The sequence below is a fragment of the Macrobrachium nipponense genome, chromosome 11, assembly GCF_015104395.2.
Source record: "Macrobrachium nipponense isolate FS-2020 chromosome 11, ASM1510439v2, whole genome shotgun sequence".
Taxonomy (NCBI): Eukaryota; Metazoa; Arthropoda; class Malacostraca; order Decapoda; family Palaemonidae; genus Macrobrachium; species Macrobrachium nipponense.
In genome coordinates, this window is record NC_061087.1 from 46,787,465 (window position 1) to 46,808,518 (window position 21,054).

General features: G+C 37.8%; 1 protein-coding gene across 16 annotated transcripts in view; it reads left to right on the forward strand.

Annotated features, from left to right (window-relative positions):
* LOC135205702 (uncharacterized) overlaps positions 1-21,054 on the forward strand; it is a 1,031,110-nt gene that overhangs the window by 620,153 nt on the left and 389,903 nt on the right. For 15 of the 16 annotated variants that reach the window (XM_064236823.1, XM_064236798.1, XM_064236782.1 and 12 more), the window contains 2 exons: positions 6,127-6,197; positions 8,195-8,396. In XM_064236823.1, coding sequence (XP_064092893.1) covers positions 6,127-6,197; positions 8,195-8,396 — 273 coding nt within the window. The remainder of the gene's footprint in view (positions 1-6,126; positions 6,198-8,194; positions 8,397-21,054) is intronic. The other variant, XM_064236698.1, reaches the window with a different exon arrangement.

The following is a 21,054-nucleotide window of genomic DNA, read 5'->3' on the forward strand; positions in this document are numbered from 1 at the left end:
GGAGTGAGAGATGTGCATTTCTGGTGATAGTAGTTCACTCTCGACGTGGTTCGGAAGCCACGTAAAGCCGTTGGTCCCGTTGCTGAATAACCACTGGTTCCATGCAGCGTAAGAACACCATACAAACAAATAATTCTGGTAACACTGGGTGACTTCAGAAAAATATAACGCACACAAAAGTCTTTGTTACATCCATTCTGTAACTTCGGTCTTGGATGAACCCCATTCGTAGATTAGCCTCTTCACACACCCATACAGAAGACTTGTCAGCAGAGGCGAATCCCACCACATTCTCTGCTCTGCACTACTCCCGTTTATCATGCACGACCTCTGGCATTTATTCTTTATGGATTCCCTGTGGCCTCCTCGGTCCTTTTCCGTTCGAGCAGTTTCCTTCACGCCTGGCATTCTTATTAAACTCCACAGATGGGTTAAGAGCATTGCTTTTACGGTAGCCATGATCCCCTCGGTCGGCGGTATTTTGCAAAAAGACGGTCTTAACATAGTATAGCAACGTAATACATCAAAAATGATTGGGCTTACCTCATGATGATGGGCTGCATGTCAGGTCGAATAGGAACTGGTGTCGAATTATTTAGGTCCCATTTAATGGTTACTTTAGGAAGTGAGATTTTGACAAGATGTGTACCATTAATGCCTGATTCACAGCGAATGGCCCATAAATCGTATGGCATAATGCAACGCAATCTAGATCTCTGTATTTATTTGCACAATTATAGCTAGAGCTCTCAGACTTTGATTGTAACATATAGTGATCATTTTAAACACATGTATAAATAACAAATTAAATGGATTAACATTCATTGTTTGTATGGAGAGTCCCTTCGAGCGCTGTTTCTAAGTCATTCGTTTACAGTAAATTGAACTCCATCGCCTATTTTGGTAGCTTCAGGGTATTCAGACATTCTTCGATTTTTGTGTGGGCGTAAATACCAAATGTGTATTCGGTGTGTCAATGTTTGAACATTGCTAAAACAGAAATGTATTTAGAATGTTCAGAATTGACCTCACAGCTTGGGAATGCTGCATCTGTGTCAAGAAAAGCCTCAACGCTGTTGCAGCTGTAGGGTTGGGAGCTTTGTTTTCATTCAATGTTGAGGCTGTACATATTCGCTTTAGCTTTCCCATAGGGCTTTATTGAATGACGGTTCCTCAAACAGATTGCTATGGCTTCTTTCTCCTCTTGGTAATGAGCCCTTTTTTGTTTCTTCCTTTCTCCTCTTGGTAATGAGTCCTTTCTTTGTTTCTTCTCCGGGTAAAGAGGACTTCAGGTGGAATCGTATCTGAGACCCATCAGGATATGGCTATACCCTTCTCTTCTCCCTGGGTTGCTGAGGAAGCAATTTGGTCAATAATAGACGTTGATATGGATTCATTTTCAAGGAGCGGTTTCCTTAATACAAATTCGAATTCTCCCAGTTGTCTGTATTTTTAATATTGTATAGTCTCAGAAATAACCGAACTGGAATATTAGCGGGAGTTAATACATATTTGCCTGTATAGTGTACGCCTGTTGTATCGCCTAGTATGGTATTTTAGTATATATACTTGGACTTTCATCTTTCTATTGTTTTTTTTTTTGTCGTTAATCTTCGAGGATATGGCGATGGTTAGCGATGAAAATGATAATGAAGCAATGTCATTCCCGACGACATTTGCGTACTCGGAGAAGAGAGCCTTGGAATCAAGCAGACGGAGGCATTCGGCAGCAAATGCTGAAGTGAACTGCTTTTGTTCAGATTTTCGTCCAGGAATGACTGATCCTCGGTAAGCCTCGCGAATAGGAACCGGAGTGTCTTCGAACACCTGCTGTAACTCAGTTTTAGATCATCTTATTTTCACATTCTGTCTCATTTGGGTTTTTGTGGCACGAAAGAGATTGAATGCCAGTGGAGAACTGTTCTCTCTTTATTTTCCTTATATGGGATAGGGATTTTGTTCCGTTTTCTTTGACTTGTGACACCTGTGTGCTTGTGCGATGCGCTTTTGTTTGAAATTTTATAATGAGGGTAAAACTGGCTCCTGGAATGAAATAATTATGACGCCCTTTGATGCCTTTTGATGTTTAATTAACGTTGCTCATGATAGCGTCACACAGCTTATTTGAAAGCCCTTAAAAATGTTCCGCTCTGCTTCCAAACACTCGCTGATCGTCCTTCCATTCCGCTCGTTCAACTGCAACCAAGAACTTCCTCATATACAACCATTTGAGAAAAACAAGCTACCTGGAACCAGTAACATGCTGGACTTTTAAAGAGTAGACCTAAGGCGGAGGTAATCTTATAATATATCATCATGTATTATAAGTAATCTTGTATTGTTCTTTCCCCATATCACTGACACATCTTTCAAAGATTTAAGAACCAAAGGAAAAGGAGTGCTTGATATTAAAGAATATCAAGTGTGCGTTCAGGACTAGAGGAGCCAGAAATCCTTGGTTTCAGCAACAAGAAACTTGAGAAGTTTCATCGCTCTGAATAAGAGCAGATTTCTCCCTGCCGCTTTCCGAGGAAGTGTTGTCCTTCCCATTCTGACAGATGTTTCTGTAAGTCACTGATTTCAAAACTGACTGTGATGAAACAAAATGTCGTTCCTTGAATTAGATATTTAATAGGTTCCAAAAAAATGTGATATGTTTTAAGGAATGGAAATTAATACTATTAGCGGCTGACAGGTAACAGAAAAGCAAATAGCAGCCGTTAATAATATTGTAAGTTAAACATGGAAGACGGATCCCGTAGACTTTTACCATTTTTCAAGGTTTCAACGTTTGCTTATCGCTGGTGGAATCCAGTTCATTAAGTCATACTAGTATCACACACACACACACACACACACACACACATACATTCATATTCATATGCATGAATGTATGTTTATATGTGTATACTCATATATAACTACATATTATTTATATGTGTATACTCATATACAACTACATATTAAGCTATAAATATCGTGTAATGATATAAAATAGGATTCACTCTACCTTGTAAATAAGTTACGCCCAAAGATAATTATCATAAAAAAGCTAGGGTACCCCAGCCAGTATTCGAACCTGGGTTTTTGGTTTAGGAGCAACAGTAAATGATACTGTAATACATATTCCTGTCGATTTCTGGCTCTGTGCTTAGACTCAACATCAGTCCATTGCACCCATAATTAGCTGAGTGATCAAGGTCTACTATTTTGTCGTTTTATAAATCAAAGCCCAAGGTTCGGAGTCTGGCAGGGCTAGAAGCATTCACCAATGATAATTCCCTTTGCGTGTTATTTAATCCAGAGTTAAAGTGAGTTCGGTATGAAACGATATGTGTGTCTGCTTGATATTTTTCGATATAAAAGGGCACGCGTGTATATCAAAGATCCACAAAGACTTTAGATTTAAGCTTTCAAAGAAAATGTTGCTCATTAGGGAAAAGTAAGGAGGTAAAAGAAAATACATAAAGAAGAAATCCCACTTATTAACAAAAGAAAAATAGATTAATAATTTAATAAATTGATGGAAATATATGAAATGCAATGAGAAAGTGTTAGGGTAGTCATGTATTGGACCTTCGCTTGAACTTCTGAAGTTCCAGTTGGACGTCATCCCCTGAAGGGAGGCTGTTCCTCAGTCCACAGTGTGAGGAATAAAGGACCTGTGGAACTGAGAAGTTCGACAGCGAGAAAGTTACTGCAAATTGGTGCTGTTCTTCAGCGAATCTGGTTGATCTCAGCAGGTAAAGTAAATCAGGGACCAGTTTTGAATGCGAAAGATCTGTTAAAATACAGCTTATGAAAAAGTGACAAACAAGAGGGCGTCCGTCGATGGTCCAAGTCACTTTATCTATAAGAAATCAATAATCTCTGGCAGAAGCAGACATCCACACGGAGAACAGTATTCTAGTAAAGGAAGCACAGCCGACCTAAAATAGGTTTCATTGATTTTGTCAGGTATAAATATATGAGCCTTGCGAACCACAGCTTCAGACTCAATCAGCAAAGTTCCATCCACCTGATGGGGAAGATGAGGCGGGAAATCTGTACGAGGTCTTCTCATCAACAGTGTTTTTGTTTTACTGGAGTTCAGCCTCATACCCCACCAATGACACCATTCACTGATCCGGCCCATCTCCCGATAGAGGCTAAGGGCAGCTTCATTTCTCATAAGTGGAGACTTGACTACACCCACAAGTGTTGCATCATCGGCTTGCTGAACAATCTTGTTTTCTAGGCCGACAGCCATTGTCACTTTTATACACTAAAAATAACAGTAGATCAAAGACCCACTTCAAGATTCTGAAGTTTATAAATAAGCGCCTTGTGATTTACTAAGTCGAAAGCAGCACTGAAATCTGTTTGAATTACTCTACACTCAAAACCCTTATCAAGGTTCCGTTGCAAATGGCAAGTCTTGAAGAGCATCGCAGGCATTTAACTTCTTCCTGTATGCATATTGACTAGCTAACAATCCTTTAGCTTCTGCTTACCTATATAGTGGCTTAAGAATAAGTTTTTTTTTAGCACCTTTACAGAGCACACGGAGATTAGAAATGGCCTGTTGTAACTGCAGTCCGCTGATGTGACACTCTGGAACAGGCACCGTATTACTAACCTTGCGGTCATCTGCAAAGATGCTTCGTCGACATAAAAATCTATAGAATGCTTTTCTTGGGGGACAACTTACTAGAAGCCTTTTTCAAAACGAGGGAAGAAACCATCAGGAGCTTCACACAGCTATCAAGATTATCCAGATTAAATTCCTAGAGCGGAATGCACATTTTGTAAGAATTGATTCAGGATGGCCATTATCAGGGAGAGGGACATCCTCCTCAGCTGACTGCTTAGCTTCAAAAGCTGGAAGAAGTAGTTCGGCCTTATCAATGGAATGGAAGACGACCTCGACTCAAAGAGATGATGGAAATTTGATCCTCCACAAATGATGCAGAGCAATTCCTTCAAGTTTTCTCTTCAAGGAATTATTGTCATTTCTGTTGGCTGTATGGTGAGGTCTATTCGCAGCACGGAGATACGCAACAAAAATGGTCATTTTCATTTGAACGATATCGTCTCCATGAGTTGAATTTGGTCTGTTTGTGATGTTAGGCTCTTCTACATGTATCATCAAATCGTGGCTGGTCATTTGTTCTAAATTTGATGGCCTTTCTTGGGACATATCTTATTAAAATAGCAATCGATATTTCATTTCACTTCTTGGGATCAAGATCTAATACAATATCTGAAATGTTAAGTCCCTGACAAGCTTCAATAATGCGATCCCAATTGGCTCTGGATTTTAGCCAGATTGATAAATATGTCCATCTCAACGGCGCAATTGTGGAAGTACCTATATATGTATTCACAGACCTCGGACTAGACAATAGCTGGAACATCGGTGAATATGAGGTTTTATCTATTACCAGGAATGTGCGTGGGTTCCTCAATTGGCTGGACAATATCGCAGGATACACAGAACTCGAGAGCAGACCGGCCATGTTGATCTGTGGAATGGGGCTTATTCGGAAAAATAATAAAACTGCAGTTTATCTTACTTTGCCGAAACAGTAGACGTGAATTTAGGTAGCCTATTTATAAGGGAATTCTTCGTCACTTATTTTCAATTTATGTATGATTTTATGGGAAACCGTATTCCTAATTGAACTATTCTCGTGGCTCGTTTTACGGATTTAGATATTTTTGACCTGTTTCCTAAGCTTACTTTCAAATACTGATAGATGGGTTTCCACAATGAATTTCATTGATAAGAGGAATTAAATGATAAAGCCTGTGTACCTTGTTTATATTTCTGTTAAGTCTGCAGTGGAGTTCTTTGTTATACAAGAGGCCTACGAAGATTTGTTAAGAGTAACCCATAAATAACGAAGTAATTGGCAGTTTCATGTGATGCCCGAATCTTAAAGTTGAGACTATATGATTGCATTGGCCTATACTCTCAATGTGCATACTTTTTGAGATCCAGATTTTCAATGTACACTACTACTGAATAGGGATGCAATCATTTCTTTTGGGGTGGGGTTTCTACAGCTTTTAGGTCTTGAAGAATGAACATTTGTCAGTCAAGAAATAGATCTAGAGTTGTTGAAGTTTATTGTGTACTTTCAGAAGGTGTGGGAGAGAGAGGTCGAGGAGAAGCATCGCCCGAGTTGACACCAACCAAGAGGCCCCAGGATCAGGTACGGAAACTTCTCCACATAGAGGAGCCCTTGCTCTTCTTCATTCTTCAGTCTTCATTCTTTCTGTCCCCTCACTTGTCCTTCGTTTATGTCACCATCAAGAGACTTCACCATTTGCTTCTCATGCCACTCACACTTTTCTCATAGTTCTTGCGGTTAATTTTTGGTAGCGTTGAATTATATCAAGGAATGAGTCACAAAGTTATATTGAGGATAAAGTAATGGAAGTATTCTATCATGCGCTTCTGAGCATCTATTTAGTCAGTATGTTTAACAGGTAAGCAAACTCTCTGGAGAAGGATCGTTAAACTGAAATTTTCATGTGATAATTTATTGTGTATCATAACCATGAACAAGTAGAGAAAGTGAAAGTAGCAAATGTATGAGGAAAATATGGACATATCTCTGAAGATTACAAATTGATCCTTTTATTGTAACCATGCATATGGCATCGGCATTTGGCTTGACTCATTTCCAAGTGAGAGTGGATTCTGGTGGAGTGCGACTGCAAGGTGTTTGCCATCCTTTGTGTTGACCATATTGTGTTTTGTCATGATTATAGTAGAATATGCATCATTTTTATCCATCAGATTAAAAACAGGCACGTAGTTTAAATAATAAGCAGTTGCAGACTGTTGCCTTTATCACAGTCATATGGCTTTATCTTGGCCTGAAAAAAAATTATTTTTGATCATAGAACTTTGAGTCTTGTGTTGTTATAGGTACGGTAACATTGCATCAAAGAATTATTCGTCCCGAAAGAAGTTTCTTTATAAAAGAGCATTTCATATCCTTTTTTTTCCCGTGAATGACCATCATAAGCATGTATTTCATGCTTAGTTATTCTTTCGTTTTCTGTTACCCCCTTCTTTACTTTCATAACTTCCGAAACTGTTAAACGCTCTTTAGGTCACACATGGAGACAGTGTAAGTAAATTTAATCTCGCAGTGTTGCTGTCTCTTTTCATCAGTTGTGATTAGTTTTTTTCAGAGATGATTAAGGTTGGTCTGTTGAATGTGCAAAAGCCTCCTGATGTGGTGCTGGTGCTGACATTCTACGCATTCTTGTTGGAGTGTCTCCTGGGAACTGCTCACTATTCCTGCTCCTTAACTTTCATTTGTAGATCCGGAAGTTCTTATTCGAAAATATTGCTTGATAATTGAAAGTGTTCTCAATTTGTGTATGTTGGTTAAATGGTTACGTGGAGGTATTGCTAGTTTTTTCTTACCAGTATACTACTAGTGATTTCTTAAGCTTTAATGTACAGTGGGGTTTTGGAAGAGAATTCGTCATTTCTTTTTTTATTCCATAGTAAAAAGGCCTAAAAATGATACCGATTTTCTTTAACTGTATGGAATTTTTTCGTGCGTGAAAATGATCAGTACCCTGAGACAACTGGGGTTCTGTAATGCATTTGGCTCTTGTAAGGTCAGTCACACGTCCATCACTGATATATATCCTCAGCTCTCTGAATCCTTGTGTTACTTCAGCTTTCTAATAATATCACTCTTGCATGAAAGGCAAATCTTTCTCCATTCTTGTTGGCCCTTCCTTTATGACTTGCTCTCGCAGAACACCATTCTTTGACATCTTTCTTTGTGAAGCCAATCAAAAATATGTTGAGTTCTGTTCGTGCGAGGCTCGGTAGTATCCTCGTTGTAGATGCATCGTTACGTCTCTATCCTACCCTTCTGTACAAGATGAGTACAGTATCTAGATATGAAAGTGAAGTCATTTTGTATTCATAGGTTTTGCACAGGATTTTTAACTTGTTGTGGGCTATTCGTCCACCCTTGTCCTCCATGTGGAGATATGAAAATGCCTGCACTGCAAAATTTCGATGGCATATCTAACAGTCAGACTTGATATTGGGGTCCTTCCTGGTCCGGAATACAAATCTTGTGAGAATTCCGTATGGTCCTTTTTTATAGAGAGATTTTCGGCGATTGCATTTGCATTCCATATGCAGAATAATCATAACCGCTTTCCTTTTCAGGGTGAGTTACGTGGAGGAGTAGGGGTCGACTCTGCAGACTCCACCACTCTGAGTGGCAGCGATGGGCGCAGTGGGCGCCGTCGAGCAGCAGGGGAAGAACGAGACAAATCCAATAAGCGCAAGTCCAACCTTAATCGCTCGACCACTACTGAGGAGGTTGTGGATCCTTACCCGCCTTCTGCTCTTCCCAGCGACAGTAACGGTGAGTCTCTCTCTCTCTCTCTCTCTCTCTCTCTCTCTCTCTCTCTCTCAGTAGATGTACATGTACATACTGTTCCATTTAGCATATACGTAGTTGAACAAACTGTTGTTACATTTTATATGAAGGGCAGACTCAGTGTGTTATGCATTTTTTTTATGTGTTAATAACACAAGGTAATATAAAATCGGGTGTTAAGAAGATAGCATTATGGTTCGTGTTTTCATTACGCTTGGCTGAAGATCTTCGCTATTAATCGGTCTTCATGTCTCTTGCAATAATAACAGGTCATCTGCAAATAGCACATGCTCTGTGAAATTGACATTTTTGGTTGGAGTTCTTATATGCAACTCAAACCTTTTATGGGAAGACCGCACATATATGTGTGTACACACACACACACTCATATATGTATGTATGCATGTATGTGTCTGTCTCGGGGTGTGGGTGGTTGTATGTATGGAAGAAACAGATAGTCATGGACCTTTCCTTCTTGGTGGTTGCTATCCACAAAATTTATGGCGTAAGTAAACATACACACACACACACACACACATATGTATATATATATATATATATATATATATATATATAGTATATATATATACATATATATACATACATACATACATACATACACTAGAAGGACCTCATTAAAACTGTATGGTATCTAGTGGAGTTATTCATTCCAAAACGTGTCAAGGTTTCAAGGACAGTCAGTCCTCAGTATCAAGTATGCAAGAAATGAGCGAAGGAAGAGGTGAGAGGCCAGCTGTATTTATATGAGTGAGGCGGCTTCTTGATCTTTTCATGACCCAGCTTCTCCTGATTGGCTCCTCCCTCGTGACCTTGACCGTTCTCTGCCCACGGCACGTTGTTCTTGGTGTTCGTGTCTTGCGTATGTGCGTTTCTTCTCTGTTGTGGATTATATGATTTTCCTTGAGATGCTGTCTTCGAATACATTCCCGGTGTTGCCTGCCATGACATCGTTAGGCCACGTTATAAAGGCATTCTCTACAGTCAGTCTTGCCTTTTTGTTAGTATTCCTGCAAATAAAAGTCATGTTTTCCCAGTCTGTTCTGTGGCCTTTCTGCCAACAGTTTTTGGCAACTGCCGACGTCTGAAGCCAACACACTCATATAAAATACACATCTGGCCTACCTTTTCCGTCATTTCATGGATACTTCATAATGAGGACTGGTTGTCCTTGAAAGCTTGTCACTCCTTCTAGTAATTGTACCATTGCACAGAACAATTGTGTATGTATATATATATATATATATATATATATATATATATATTATATAGATATACACAATTACATACGTACGTACGTGGCGTGTATATATAATATATATATATATATATATATATATATATATATATATATATATATATATATATGCATAGCACCTACATACGTACGTACGTATGTACATACACAAACATTTACATATATACAATTAATCACAATTTAATTTTATATAAAAGGTAATGTACAAATGATTATCCTGTTATTAAATTAAGTATATGTAACTTGATCACGTTTATTAGATGTGATTGATAGTCTGCCTACTCGTGTAACAACTCCAAAGAAAGACCGATATACGGTTTGCCTCAGGAAGCAAATCTGATTGCAGAGAAATGCAGACGGAGGGGTTTGATCACTGCCGACTCGGGCGTCTCGATTTTCTCGTAACAAAATGGAAGTTAAGCTTTTGGAGTCTCTTCAGTCAGGCAGCATCGAAAAATTGATGGTAGTGTTTGCGTAGAGAGAGGAAACGCTGTTATCCGTTGAAAGAGAATCGAGTAGATGTTAAGAATGTTTGGAAAATGAAGTCTTTCCGTATTAATGGTAGGGCCAACACACTTTACTGTTATCTCTTGCCAGCAAGCATGTGTGCGTGCGCACTCAAACACAAATGCTCTCACTCACAAATAATTAAAATGTCAAAATTTAGTCAAAATCTGTTTCTGCTTTACGTGACATCGGCTGGTGAAGTAAACGTTTTGTTCATTGTAAAACATAGGTTGTTTGTTCATGCTTTGGAAAATGCGAAGGATTTTGAATTTGGTCGCGTAGACATCATTCACTTTAGGTGAAACGAAGTGACAACGAGGTCTTTGCGTTTCAGAGAGATTATACCCGGCTAAATGTGGGGCGGGGGAACCTCTCAGAAAATTATTTTGCCAGAAAGTTCATTATTATTGTGATGATCATTTGAAAAGAGGTCCTACAGGAAGAACAGATGTGGACTGAAGATCGTTTTAAAAATAAGCAGTAGGGTTCAGGAAATGATATTACAGGAGTACAGTATCCACATCCAATACTACATATATATTAGCGGTGCACAATTAAGAAGTTCGATGGCATGTTGCAAAGAAATAAAGTTAGAAAAAAATTGTATTGAAGGCAGTCATGTCAAATGATTTGGGGTAGGCCCATAATGCAATAATTCAGGCAATTTTCGTGATTCAGCTTGAATAAGAAAGCGTTGATTGTAGGAAACTCTCAGAAACTAATTGATGGATAAATAAGTTTAATAGACATGTAGTTTTAAGAAATAACCTTATGTAATAGAACTAGAGATGTAGTTTTAAGAAATAACCTTACGTAATAGAAACTAGCTCAGTATCAGCGTGCATTGACGTTGGACTATCAGTTCTAGTAATCAGTTGAAAAGAAGACAGTTTAGCACTTAACAAGACCGATGACAGATCCTTGAAATAGCCAGCGAGATTGATGTTAAACTGCTGGCTCTCTTCTTTAGAGAAGTGTTTCGAGAAAATTGTACCATGAGTATACAGATGTGAGAAGCCTGAAATGGAATTGTCTGAGGAAGATTTAGGAGGAAGCAGTGAGGAAATGAGAGCTGCATTCTGAAATAAAAGGATTTCAGGGCTTTCTATAAATGAGGGACTCCGTGGAAGTTGGACGTCCTTGGCTGTGGACTGTTACGTGCTGCTTGTTTGTTTGATGAATTCATGGAAACACTCAACTCCGAAATTTGGTTTATATTCATCTTGTTGTTACACAATCCCTTTCTGTTTTCATAACCACTAGTGTATTACTTCTGACCTACTCTCATATAGGTTTGCTTGCATTGGATGAGAGCTTTTTAGGTCCTATATGTCATCCAGCCATCATTCTCATGTCGGCCTCTATCATCGATTTCACTTCCAGTGTCTGTTTCATTGTTCTGCTGACCGGCAAATGGTTTGTTCTCCAGTAATGTCATGAATTGGATTAATTTGTTTGCAGTGTCACAATGCAGAGGTGTCTGTCTATATATATATATATATATATATATATATATATATATATATAGATATATATATATATATATATATATATATATATATATATATATAGACCTCTCTGCATTATGATACTGCACGTTGCAAAAAAAATTAATCCAATTCATGACATTATATATATATATATATATATATATATATATATATATATATATATATATATATATATATATTATAAATACACATATATATTCCTTCTCGTTTGAATTGCGTCCCCGACGTCAGTTCTTGGTTGGCCAACTCCTTTCCTGTAGTTACCTAGTGCACACAATGGGAACATGAGTCTCAAAAATCATCACTTTTATTACATGTTTTTATTTTATTGTGGTTTAAAGGAGGTTATTTCTCATTAAAAGTAAATGGTTTTCTTACAAAAAGAGAAAACTTAAATATTTTAATATTTTTAAGGCTTCTATTTTCATTGTGAAGAGGCCAAACTGATTTTTTTGTTGCCGTTGTACTAAATCCATTTCATAGTTTAATTCAGTGAATATTATGTTTGATAAAGAGGATTGCAAAATTTACTGAATAAAATGAAGGAACGGATTTAGTACCAAGGTAATCGAAAGTTTTAGTTTGGCTTCTTGACAATGATTGTACAAGCTGCAATTTGTTGGGATTTTACGGATAAAGTCTACTGACCTAAAAAATAAACTCAGATTAAATTTTTCTCCTTTTTGTAAAAAAACCATTTACTTCTAATGAGAAATAGACTCTTAAACCATAATAAACAAAACGACATAGGTGAACAAAGGTGATTCTAACTCATAAGCCCATTGCGTACTTTGGTAACTGCAGTATTATAAGCTTATGAGGCCCTTAGCATTCTTCTATTCTTTCTTTCTGATAGGAAATACGGCTAGGATCGTCGAAGAATCCATTGATGAAATAACAGATGCTTAGCTGTTTCTTGTTTTTATTACTTGTATACGAGTTCCTCCTCTTACCAACATGGAAATTTGACAGTGTAATTTCTATACAATATACCAGCCTCCTTCTTAAATTGTGCCGTTAATGTATTGCCATAGTTGAAAATAAATTCCTTATCATCTTTAGATCACCAGAGCTGAACGTTCAAATTAGCTTTCCTCATCGTGGGTTTTCCGGCGTCTGTATGTGTGTAAATGTATGTAAACTTTTACCATTTTCGACTTTTTCTACTGCAAAATGGTGAAAAATAAGATACGTAGTGTCATTTCAAAACTTCTCTTGAGGTACTGGGCCAGAAATGACAGTTTGTGAACAGTATCCTATGTAGAGTAGATTCAGATTATCAAAACCACGGTTCCAAGGTCTAGAATGGAGGTGCTATGAGGCTCCAAAACTTCACGTAGGTCTATATAGAAAAAACTGTTAATCTGCAGAAATACAGATCGGATGAGCGGTATGGTTTATATATAGGCCTCTGTTTTACGTAACAAAACTGTCAACAGTTTTTCCTCATCTTGCTGACATATGGCCGTCTTCTACGTTGCATTTTCAGATATCTTTTCTTGTCGACTCCAATATTTTTTAGGCTCTGAAATTTCTGATTTTAGGTTCGATAGAAAACTTTTTTTTGCTTATGACACATTTCCTATTAATATACACCATCAGCGTTTTATCCTCAGGGTTTTAGAATTCACAGTAGAAAGTGCAGTATTTTTCAGTACTCTCTCTCTCTCTCTCTCTCTCTCTCTCTCTCAGTTATCCTCACGACGTCGTAGGTATATAATTTTAATATTTTTCAGCTGAATCTCGTTTTTTTTTCAGAGTGGTACGATTTTTGTTTCCTTATTTCTGACAGCCAATAGATAGTTAGCCTTAACTTTTACCTGTGTGTGTGTGTGTGTTATTTTTTTTCTTTTTCACTACCAATGAAACTTCGTTTTAATACTTTGAGTGATACCTAACCTTTATCGTATATTGCTGTTTGAAACATCAACTTTTCATAATCTTTGCTGGGTCATCATATGACTAGGAGTACTGAATCTGCATTCTGAATTCAATTGGTTTTCCTGGTATCACATAGCTAAGGTTTTATATTGTCCTCTTTTGAATAGGGAATATATTGTCACATTAGTGGTGCACATTTCTTCCGTTTTCCACTTGGTTGGATTGGGTCAAAGGTAATTTGACCTTGCTCCCCACTTTGGGTTAATTCCACTCCACCACTGTGGAGGGGCTTTATTTCTTGGCCTCATGTAGACCTACCGGCTATGACATAAGAGAGTGGGTCTGCCAGCTTCCCTCAGGATCTTCCTAGCATCGCTCACTCAGCCTCCTACATTTGTACTGTACATTGTTACACAATATTATTCGGTATTCCATTTGGGTCTTGTACAGGACAGGTTTTTCTTGCTCTTGGTCCTCACCAAAAAAAACCCAATCTTGCCCCTCCAATTCACCTGCTCATGAATAGTATTCGTATTTATGTCATGGGGCATTTGGTTGTTCCATAATTTAATACCTCATTCCTAAAACAGCGATGTTCGTCTGTTAAAAAGTAAAGCGCAGATGACTGACAGAGTATATCTGGAGGATTACAGTAAATAGGTAGACAAAAAGAGGCAATGAAAAGAAAACACACGAGGCGCACATTCAATGAAACCAGCGATGTGGACAGGAGGAGGAAGCTCCAATTATCTGTCACTGATCGATAGTGGAACGCCTCCCGTAATGTAAACCCTTTGTTATCTCGATCAACACTGCATGTTTGTGTACACGTGTGCATAAAGAGTAGTATATCCGAACTCGTACACAAGCGTCTTTTCACATATGCATTTATGTACATGAACTCTTTATTTTCTGTTTGATTGCAATGGGAGACATTGAAGCGATCATATTTCCTTAGCGAATGAAAATGAAAGCATATCGGATAGCAGCGAAAGATTTAGGTCTTTGTAAATGATAGAAGTTACAGAACAGAAAGAGAACGGATGAAAATTCAGATATTAAGAATTTAATCAAACTTGATGAAAAGGCAAAGTGCGAAGGCGCTTTGCGTACCTCCAGCTGGCCGATAAGCAAGTCATCATCAGCTAAAACATAGACTCATTTTTTATATCCGTCAGATAGGCCACGAAGCTCGTTGGAACGAATAGCGATCTTATCTTCTCTTCCTTTCCATATTCTTATTTTCTGTAGATATTTTGGGCAAAGTGTAAGGAGGGAAGTGACGAAACAGTTATTAACTTCTCTTAAGCAAATAACCAAAAGACAAACAAGTGTTTTTTTAATTCTGTCATCCATTGAACGCGCTTTTCAGTGAATTATAGAAATATATATATATATATATATATATATATATATATTATATATATATATATATAATATATATCTATGTATATATATATACATATATAATATATATTATATAATATATATATATATATATATTATATTATATATATATATATATATATATATATATATATCCGTTGTGCCTCGGTTTACCGAAACTGAATAAGGTATCTAGTAATCAGTCGGCCTTGGTATGCCACATTAACATTGGGAAATCATGGGGTTAGCAAATTCACCCCAAAGGGCCACGGAGATATTTTGATCAAGTAAATGTATCCGAGATATAATGATTATTCAAAATGTGTAGGCATTCGTATGCAGCAAAGTGTAGAAGGGCGTTAACTTGCAGAGTATCTACATCATATGAATATTTGTGAAAAATGGGTCGCGCTGAAGTAGTGTTGCAGACTCACTTGGTCTTATGAACATGAGCACCAATAAGGTCATGCAGTATTACTGTAAAGGAAGAGAAGGCCTGTGGTGCAAGACTGTTTGACAGCGTGACGTATCAACTCAATCTGGATGCTTGTGATCTTCAGAGCTGGTAGCCTACACTGCTACGAGAGCTCAGGTACTGAAAGCGAAAGCTGTTACCCGAAAATGAATAAGAGTTCATAGAAGATTGCCAAACATAATAATAAGTCATAATTACCATTGTTGGAGAGCAAAAGTACCACTGTGAGCTTTCTAAAAAGATTATAAGAGACTTAGGTGTCAGCTCTTAAAGCATGTCATGAATAGAAGCAATAAATAGCTTTTCGGCAGAGTAGGCCGTTGTGACTGAAGTACAGGGAAGAAGAATACTTCTTGTTAAATATTCTCTCGTATTGACTGAATGACTAAATACGTGATCGGCTGATTTATGGTCTTAGTTATTGATCTCCTCCAGAACTCTTTATCAAGGGTAGCAGGAACTCCATTTGGGCGAAGCGAATGATTTTAAACAGGTGTGGTGTCGATATCTGTAAAAGTTTACTTGAAAGTAAGTAGTTTGAGATAAGTGTCGAGATTGAAGGGTTTAAAGATCAACTTTTAAACAAACTTAGAAAATCCTGAAAAGACGCACATACATCTACTGATAGTTGTAGATCAAAGGGCAAAATATTGAGGCTATACTGTGTGATTTGGTAATAGTTTTAGTTTTAGTGATGATTGTAGTAATAGTGTTGATTTAGATGAAGTTATTTTTTATTTCTCCGTGTAAAGACAGAAATAACTGTGGTGCAGTAACTATTATTGAATGGTCATGGCGAAACGAGAACTTCCAGGAGCCAGAGGCTGAGTTTTCTACCAGCCAGTCTCTGCGGCTGAAGTCGAATATGTCCTTCTTGTGCGAGTTGTCACTGACAGATTCGCCTTTCACAACAAAGTTCTCGAACGATGACGTTAGGTTGCCCAGTAATCATCACTCATTAATGAAAAAGCTCTCGCTACAGTTTATCCAGACTTGGATAGACGTTACCGTTCATTTTCGTAGAAAGTACGTTTTGCTCCGCCTCCTCTTACTCAAGATGGTGACCAACGGAAAGGGAAAGCGTCATGAAATCTGTCATTTGATACTTATCTCTTTTAGTCTGTGTTGAATTAAGTGATTCAGTGCATCATTCGTCCCACCCCGAAGGGAAATTCGCAAGGCTCTAGGAACTGTGTTCTGTGAAGGTGAAAATAATTAGACCTTGCTCTTGAAGTTTGCATTGTGAAAGACAAGAGATATTTCCCCCTTATTTATTATTATTTCTGATGCTGTCATGTTTATGATGAGAAGTGGTTTCCACGAGATGAAGCTCTCAGAATAACGAGAATATTGGTAACTATCACAATTCTTTTTCGAAATGAAAAGTATTTCTCGTAAATAAAGGTTGACTTCAACTTCTGATCTGGAGAGCAACGCTAGGTTGAACAAGAAGACTTTTCTTTCATTCCTTGAGTATTATCCTGAATGAGCTCAAATGAACAACACAACTGTTGATGGCATCTTATGGTTAGACTTTTGTCACTCGACATTTTAGGCTTCGGTTTTCTTTTGTCAAATGACAGGGTTTTCATCGAGTCGTTTAGTTCACCCTTTAGGAAATGGAATGGAATGAAATATAGAGTGTAGGCCAAAGGCCAAGCACTGGGACCTGTGAGGTCATCCAACACTGTAAAGGAAACTGAAAGTAGTAGATTGAAAGGTGCAACAGGAAAAAAACCTCAAAGCAGTTGCACTATGAATTAATTGTTAGGAGAGGATGGATAGCGAGATGGAAAAAAGCTAATGTGAATGGAGATACAGTAAAAGGAATAGAAAGGGTTGCAGCTAGGGGTCAAAGGGACGCTGCAAAGAACTTTAAGTAATGCCTACAGTGAGCCCGTGAAGTGCACTGACGGCACTACCCCCCTACGAGGTTGATTGTAGGTTTCCTCATTTAGAACAAATTACAATGATATTGTTGTATAAGGCTTTTCACCCCTTAAGGGCGTCATGCTGTCAGTGCATTTCATGGGATGCACTATGCATTCCTTAGGCTTCTTGGCAGCCTCCCTTTCGCCCCAGTCGGCAGCCCCTTTCATTCCTTTACTGCACCTCCATGCATATTCTCTCTCTTCCATCTTGCTGTCCACCCTCTCCTGACAATTGTAAAATAGTTTAGCTGCCAGGATTTTTCTCCTGTGACACATTTAAAACCTTTTTACCCTCAATTTCACATTTAGCGCTGAATGACCTCATGGCCTCAATTTTATATTACATTCCATTCCTAAATGGCTTTTTATTTACTTATTTTTTTCGGGAAAACTGGATAATTCCCTATTTGTTCCTCCTTGCATGTGATGTGCGTCAGGAAATTTGAAGCAATACTTTTGGATCACTTATGCTAGGAGAAGCATTATGTTGGGGCGCACGACAACCGAAACTGAATTCTTGAGCAGTTGCCCATCGAATTTTGAACCCGACTTCGTTCTCTTTAAATGAGCAGTTCGGCTTGGGATGTGATGGGAGACGCGTCTAAACCGGCCTTTCTCTCTGAACACGCCGGTGACATTATTCATTATCGTTACTTCAGTTTTTAAGGGTTCCTCGATATTGCCTATATGAAGTATCTAGGAATGTCATGGAATTGATTTTCAAGAGTAAAAATCAGCTTTTAAGAAGAAGGAAAGTGCGATGGATGTGATTAGATGCTAGTAGGTTCGGGTAATATCAGACATCTGCATCAATCAAAAGGTCACTAGATGGGTTATCACTGCCTGCATCTACCGTTTTAAAAGCATCTAGTCCTGAAATTAACCAAAGAAGGGCTTGTGCAATCATTGTTGTATTACAGTAATTACATCAAAATGGGATACATTTGAGACTACTGCAGCTAACATTCTTTAATAGCCCTCTTCAGTAATAGGATAAAGCAGATAGATGACAAACACTGAACCTATGTTTTTATTATTGACAATACTGTAGATCGAAAAGCTATTCTCGGTAACTCTCTGGCTCTATTATATATATATATATATATATATATATATATATATATATATATACTATATATATATATATATACATATTTATATATAGATATATGTGGTATATCTATATATATATAATATATAATCTATATATATAATATAGCTGGATATAATATAATATAAATATAGGATATATATATATATATAGATATAAATATATATATATATATAATTCAGCTGGCAATATTTGTCAGAGGAACTTACCTAATAATATTATAGCATATCTTAATTGCCAATTGCTAAAGTTCTATATTCCTTTGACGAAGCTGAGTGTGAGTTCTTCGCTGCTGTGATTGTAACATAGGTGACGCAGGAGATAAAAATCTTTAATAATGTAGTTTTTCACGAACAGTAAGTGTTGAAATGAAGGTCAAGAAGTTTTGATTGGACAAATGAAGAGGCTGTTGAACGGTCGGTCTTCGTGTGCCTTGTCTGTTCCATCGAAGGGTCCGGGTGGCCGCTCTCCGATGTCATTTGGTGGATGAAGTTCTTTTTCTGTCCCGATCGCTCGACATGGAAACGATTAGCATTGCCCTCGAGAGCCTTCATTGCTCCGCGGACGCTTTCGCACGTCGACTGCTCCTGCCGGTTTCGTCTCTGGATTCGAGGCGTTTTCTTTCCATTCCGGAGTTAGGACGCTTTCGTGATGAATATGACCGGACGTGCCATCTAAATATTCTTCTTGAAGCATACTCATTGAAAACTTATTTAATATAGTACGGTGTAGCGCTTTTACAGTTTGAATGTAACTGCCCTACGTAGAAGTAGGTTTAGTACTTTGTTGATGACATGTCACTTTCCTATCTATGAAAGTTGCTGGAGATGCTCATGATTTCCGCAACCAAGTGTTGAGAAAGTTTGGAAAATGAGGCTGAGCACTATTCTTTGTAATAATCGGTTTTAGATGAGTAGACCAAAATTTGACCCACACTCTTGCTGTGACATTTGGCGATGATATAAAATAAATATAAGGCTTTTATGAAGTTAACTACTATTCATTTATTGAATCACACCACAAGAGTTCAGTCATGTCTTCCCTTTACATATCAGTGTCCTTTGCATATTTATTTTGGAGCCAAAGTTAAAGAAATTTTGGCATTTGAATATTTTGCTTGCTGTCATTAAACTGCAGGTTAATAAGCTTTATTCCAGTTGTAAAGCGACTGTGAGATTTTTTGTTGCAGTTACTTCCAAAGTGGACAGTGATACTTGATTTTAGTAGGCTACAGTTAATCCCTGTCATCTGGTAGGCACGATTAGGTGCCGCAAGTCTGAAGATTCGGTGATTTGGTAACTGGCAATATATTTTTATGCTTGTCTACAAGTTGAACTTCTTTGATGATTATAATTTTACCACAGTAAAATCATTCTAGACAGTGTAATGAAGTCGAAAATAATGCATGCTGTCTTCAGTGTCGCATAGGATTCATTTTCTATTTGTTTGAATTTTCAGTTTATCAGTAATAGGTTAGACCAGTTTTAGAATGAATCGTTTCTTCCGTCATCCCGTCAAGTTTCTAAAAAAGGGATCAGGAGAAACATGTTCATCCGTCAAGGATGGTAAGATTTTTCGCCTTCGTTAGCCTCTCAAACTCCTTGTTTGTCTTAGGAAGAAATTGTGTCGGTTGTTTGTCTTAGGAAGTTGTGTCGGATACCCAAGTAGTTTTGATAGTTGAGTAGTTGGCATGGTTCTCGGAACCCTTGTAAATGGTTCATTTTGGCACGAGGAACACAAATTTTCATGAAAGTCTTTATTCTTCCAGTGTTGTCATGCTAGACAAGAATGACAGAAGAAAGAAAACAGCGGATAGGACTAACCGCGCGTTAACACCCTTGTGGACAATTTAACGGATCATCCTAGAGGGTGACCCCCGAGGGTTTTAACCCGGTATTTATTCACCTTTACGGCGTGTTTAGTACAAGCCCGTTTGGGATTACCGTAAAGACATGACAAAAGACTGAATATCAGAAAGATAATGGCCCCAAGAAATATGAGTCCACTAACTAGGAAAGAGCCAATTGAACGTCAAACCAAAAATGAACCGGCACTAAAACGTTAGCACATGGAGACAAAACAAAAAGATAATTTTAAGATGAAATCCAGAAGATGATCTCAGATCACATTTGTCATTAAATTCACGTCAAAGTGACACTATTTGCATTATAAAGAAGCTAAAAACATTCACTTAATTACAATGAGAAGAAACTTCTATCTCTGTTTTTTGCAATAATCTTAGATTCGTGACTGGTGCGTTCTTTTAATTCAAATAAGGTCATCTTACCAGTTGCATAGTTGTCCGTGAATTGATAACTGTTTTGGCCAACAAAACATATCCTTGTGGAAAAGGTCACATGTTACAAATTGAATTTGTACAGTTACTTGGTGTGTTCACTTTACAACTGAAATATGACAATCTTAGAACATACTTTAAGCTTTTTGAGGCTCATTAGCTTTTTGGAATTCTAGAAAGTTCAAGATGAATACAACTCTCTCTCTCTCTCTCTCTCTCTCTCTCTCTCTCTCTCTCTCTCTCTCTCTCTCTCTCTCTATATATATATA